Below are 5,567 nucleotides of genomic sequence, written 5' to 3' on the forward strand. Positions count from 1 at the left end.
CTTCGAGACATACCATGATCGTTATTTATTATAAAAGATAGGATTGTATGCGATTACTATTCATTGAAAGCCCGGTGGCCGCCCTCAGGTTTGATTGTCCCACGCATTGCGTGATCGTAGAGCCAGTTACTGGCATGCTGGTATAACTTTGTGAGATTAGTCAATTTGTCTGACTTGATACTTATACATGTAATTTCATTCGATTTGAAATACTAAAAATGGTTATAAATTAAAATTAACAATACGACAGTCATATAAATAAATTTTAGGTTAGTTTTATCTTTATCGACGGGTGGTCATTACTTCTATTACATTACACAGGCTCCGTGGGGTATGTTAAAGCCCTTTTTCCACTGGCAGACAAGCCATTCGGTTTTAATGTATGATTTAATTGCATTAACATCGTGTCTTCTCAATTATTTATTGACTGAATAGATGTCATCTAATGACACGTAAAAAGTGTCCGCGGAGAAAAAAAAAAACAAAAACAAGAAGTCTATGTGTTCTTTCAGATTATACTCTACATCTATACCAAATTTTATTCAGCCGTTTAGGCTACAAAATAACAAACATTCATCTATCACCCAAACTTTCGCATTTATAATATTAATAAGATTATTTTGGCAATACAAACACCGTCCACAGATTGCGGGTATAAGCACAATTTCCACTAGAATGAGCGCCATGCAAATAACACGCGATAGCTGTATTGATATATGTATAGTCAGTGGAAAAGGGGTTTAAGTCTCGTTAATTAGTACTAGCTGGTCGCTTCGAAGAATTTCCTCGCTTCATCAAGTAATTAAACATGGCCGTTGTCCGTCAATCTCAGATATCGTTAGTTACAGTACCTTTATACAAATTAACAACGTCTATAACCGTTAAAGTTAACGTACTCACATTTTATTTACATCGTAATTTTATTTGACGTGTAATAAAAGTAAAATATTTGCCAGAAAGTGTTAAGATTGAATGTGGATGTACAAAGGTAGAGGAAGACCGAAGAAAGTATGGATTGTGTGAAAGAGGATATGCTTAAGGAAGTGGATTCAGATATGACGGCTGATAGAGATGTATGGAAGTAGCACATACTGTGCAGACCCTCCGTAAGGGATAAGGGCAAGTGGATTATGATGATTTGCCAACATTAAGCATATGGTACTTTTATTATAATTAAGTTAATTATCTCCAAATGCCTAAAATAGAGTTTTCTTCAGAACTTCTCCAGAAGAAGCATTACATTTTTTGACCGACTTCCCAAAAGAAGAAGGTAATCAATTCTGTTTGTTTTTTGCATTACTTTTGTTGCAAATATCAACAGGGAGGTCGCTTCGCTTAGAGCGAGTAAACAGCGTTGACTAAATTATCGCACAATTGTGCGATTGTCGATTGTTTCGCAGCCAATTCAACTGTTTAGTTGCACAACTAAAATTGGCACACCTCCATATAACCTCATAGGAATCAAAGTGCGACTCAACAGTCGTGCGATAGTTAAGTGATAGGTGCGCGCGCTATTAGCAAATTTAGATACATACTCTTTTGCATTATATCATCATCTCCCCTGCCTTATCCTACTCCCGTAGGGTCGGCGCACCGGGTTTTCGTCCTCCAAAGCACTCTATCGTCCGTCATCTCAGTCATCACTCCCTTCTTGAGCATGTCACCTTTCACGCAATCCATCCATCTCTTTCTAGGTATACCTCTACCGATGTACCCCTCCAATTTCATAACTAACATCATTTTTGTTACATGTGATTCATCACTCCTCATAACATGCCCATACCACTCTAACCTCTTACTCCTTATTTTCTCAACCACTGGGGCTACTCTCAAACTTCCTCTAATATACTCATTTGCATTATATAATTAACAAAAATACTTGCAGAATTTAAAGTACAGCTAAAGGTCTACTATTACATGATTTTTTTAATGCATCAATTAATTTTTATTCTTCGTATGTTAATTGTTTGTTTTCCACAGGGCTGAAGACAGCGGTCAGTACAGATGTCGAGTGGACTTCATCAAATCACAAACAAAGAACACAAGACTCAATCTTACCGTACTTAGTAGGTATACTTTTACGCTTATACTTTCGGCAATCGCTCAGATTTTTTTTATCTATACTATTATAATAAAGCGTTAACACACACTTCTTTGTGGCGTGAGATCACAACAATTACAGCATATTTTTGAATAATTCTGTTTTGAGTAAAAAGCCCTACACTTACGTCACGCTTTAGGCTGTATAACGTCACGCTATTAAACTTAGGGAGTACATCAATTGGATAAAAACCCCAATGTGGGAAAGATACGAGCTGCAAACATCAGAAAAGCAAGGTTATTTTGGTATTTGCAATTGAGAATGCTTTTATAATTTCATGCGGATGAAGCCGCACGGAAACAGCTAGTTTATTATGTTTTTGAAACAAAAAGTTAGAGATAATTTAAGAAATTACAAAAATAGCTAGGTATCGCAAAATGCAAAGTGGTCTAAGGCTGCAATACAATTGAACATAGAATTACCTTGCGTCTGTTTGGTACAAAGAGATTCAATAAATATATAGAAGAGACATAATTAAAATAAATAAAATAGAAACACTATTTATTGGATTTGGTTGGTTTGATAGGATTAGTATCTCATACAATTATTGCCATTGGTTCCTTGAACCGTTATGACATTTCATATTCTAAGAGTTTTTTTTTGTTTGTAGTACCACCAGACAGACTGTTAATAATAAATCAAGAAGGTAAGGAAGTGGAGGGCGATGTCTTAGGCCCTTATGACGAGGATACGACGGTCAATCTCACATGCATCGCTGTTGGTGGTAAGTATCTTCTTGTTTACCTTTACCTTACACTAATGCGGGGTTTCTGAAGTTTCAATTTATTTTATTATTACCTAATGGTTCATTATTGTTAGGTTGAACTAAGTTTCAACGGAAATCTTAATGGTTAAAAGTAGCTGGAAAACCGACCATAAGAGCGAGAGACCTTTGACTAAACTATTGTAATGTTATGCGATTGTCGATTGTTTCGTTGCTTCAACGTTACGTAACTAAAAATTGAGTAGTGCACCCCCATATAAGCTCATAGTAATCAGGGCGCGATTAAACAAACGTTAACAGTGGTAGAGCCCATTTTAACATCTTCGTACGAATGGGTCGGCTCGCCCCCAGTAATACCACGACCGCACAGAAGACAGGCGTGAAGTGGAAGCAATTCCGCGTACAGTCTGATGAGTGTGGTACCGGAGGCCTTATTTTAGTCCGCACTTTTCTTAAGAGGAAAGGATGGGAAGAGAAAGTGGATTTAACAGTGGAAGAGACGCATAGTAAGGGGAAATAGAGATGTGCGTCTCCTCCATCAAATAAGGGTAGGCAGCGCATCTTCAATTGCGGATGTTTATGGGCAGCGGTTGCTTTCCATTTCGGTGGATTCAGGTGGCCGCTTGCTTTTATGCCACCTTATATTATAAAAAAAACAACAGTACGTTTATGATGATGTTTGATTTAATAGTTTATTTAATAATGTAACCTTTTTGTAAAGGTCGTCCTACCGCTCGGGTCTCGTGGTGGAAATCACACGCGTTACTCGACAACTCCGAAGGCAAGGCTAAAGTGTCGCTAAATTTACACAGATCTGACTACGGGACTGAAATTACTTGTCAGGTAAAGTATACGCTCTTTTATTACGTAATTGTAAACAATAAAATACTACTTTTAATATTTTTCATTTACAGAAATAAATTTTATCTATTACTAGCTGTTGCTCGCAACTTCGTCCGCGTAATATCGTGAAAAAAAACAGAATCAGATTAAAACTTACAAAGAAAAGTGTTTAAAATTAGTTTCAATATTTGGTCTTAAGAGAAGGATATGAGTAATTTCTTGCCCTTCATTGTTTATACTAATTTTATAAAGAGGAAAGATTTGTACTTTTGTCTGCATTGAAATAACTCAAAAACTACTGGGCATATTTTAAAAAATATTTCACCAATAAAAAGCTACGCTATCAGTAACATAGGCTATATTTTTATGTTTTAATTTTACGCGGACGAAGTCGCAAGAAACAGCTAGTGTTAAATTAAGATTTTTAATGTTTTGTTTAAATTATTATTATTTCTAACAGGCTGTGACGGACCCTTCAATAACGCCATTATCTCGCACGCTGTCTGTCGACATGAACTGTGAGTTACTTATCAATGCATACCGTCAGTTTATAAACTCACTAGACACTTAAACTGGAATAGATACACCATTGCCCTTTGTCCTTATAGAGGGTAGGCACAGAATGTACTATATACTCTTCCATCTATCAGTCCTCATATCTGAATTTACTCCCTTTAGCATATCCTCTTTCTCAATCCATACTGTCCTTCTGTCTTCCTCTACCTTTGTAGCTAAATCTACACTAGAATAGATTGTCACTAATATATGTTAAAACTAGCTTTCGCCCGCGACTGCATCTATTAAATAAAACAAAATTGAGTAGCCTATGTGTTCTACCATACTATACTCTATATCTATGACAAATTTCATCCAAATACGTTCAGCAGTTTAGGCTACAAACTCTAATAAACATCCATCTAAACTTACGCATTTATAACATTAGTATGACTAGCTTTCGGCCGCGACTTCGTCCGCGTGCTATTAAAACAAAAGTGAGTAGCCTATGTGCTCTTCCAGACTATTCTCTACAACTATGCCAAATTTCATCAATATCCGTTCAGCAGTTTAGGCTACAAACTCTAACAAACATCCATCCATCTATCACATATCTCTTCTTCTCTTCCCCATTCTTCTCTCTTCTCTTTCCCATATATAACATATCCTAATATCACGTTTCTATTTATATAAGTAAAATAAAAACATGTATCCTAAAATAGAATTTATAATATCTACATATAGAGTATTTATGTCCAGTCCATTTGTGAATAATTCAGGGCGCCCTAGAAAATATCGCAGCGTCGCTTTTATGATAAATACAGGTCACTTGCTTGAAATTAGGATTTTCAGTTTCATTCAAAGATTTTTTTTTTATTATAAAAGTAATTACTATTATGACCTCATTTGAATTCTTTAGGGTACTGTAATCTATTTTGACTATTACATTTTACTACGGCTATTGTAATATTATAAACTAGCTTTTGTCTGCGAATCCGCCCGGGTGGAATTAAAAACAAAAGTGTGTAGCCTATGTATCCTTCCAGACTATCCTCTACATCTGTGATTTTTATCCGTTTAGGCTACTAACAAACATAAACTAAAAAAGTAGCCTATGTATCCATACTATGCTCTACATTTAAACCAAATTCTAACGATATCCTCAGCAGTTTAGGCTACATACAGACATCCATCTAAACTTTCGCTTTTACGTTAGTAAGATTTAAAAAACATGCAAATCGTAGCTAAAAAAATTCTAATTATTAAGGGCTGTTTAGTATTGACTTTTATCATACTAAATGCGAATGTTTAGATGGATGGTTGTTAGAGTTTGTAGCCTAAACTGCTAAACGGATTTTCTACACACATCTACTTAGTTTTTTTAAATTCGACGCGGATGGAGTC

The 5,567-nt window shown here is 35.7% G+C and overlaps 1 protein-coding gene across 1 annotated transcript in view; it reads left to right on the forward strand.

Annotated features, from left to right (window-relative positions):
- LOC106108712 (hemicentin-2-like) overlaps positions 1-5,567 on the forward strand; it is a 50,933-nt gene that overhangs the window by 29,586 nt on the left and 15,780 nt on the right. Inside the window, exons 5-8 of the mRNA XM_013289972.1 lie at positions 1,981-2,066; positions 2,712-2,825; positions 3,547-3,668; positions 4,129-4,186. Of these exons, the coding sequence (XP_013145426.1) occupies positions 1,981-2,066; positions 2,712-2,825; positions 3,547-3,668; positions 4,129-4,186 (380 nt within the window). The remainder of the gene's footprint in view (positions 1-1,980; positions 2,067-2,711; positions 2,826-3,546; positions 3,669-4,128; positions 4,187-5,567) is intronic.

Source organism: Papilio polytes, unplaced genomic scaffold, assembly GCF_000836215.1.
Source record: "Papilio polytes unplaced genomic scaffold, Ppol_1.0 DF821400.1, whole genome shotgun sequence".
Taxonomy (NCBI): Eukaryota; Metazoa; Arthropoda; class Insecta; order Lepidoptera; family Papilionidae; genus Papilio; species Papilio polytes.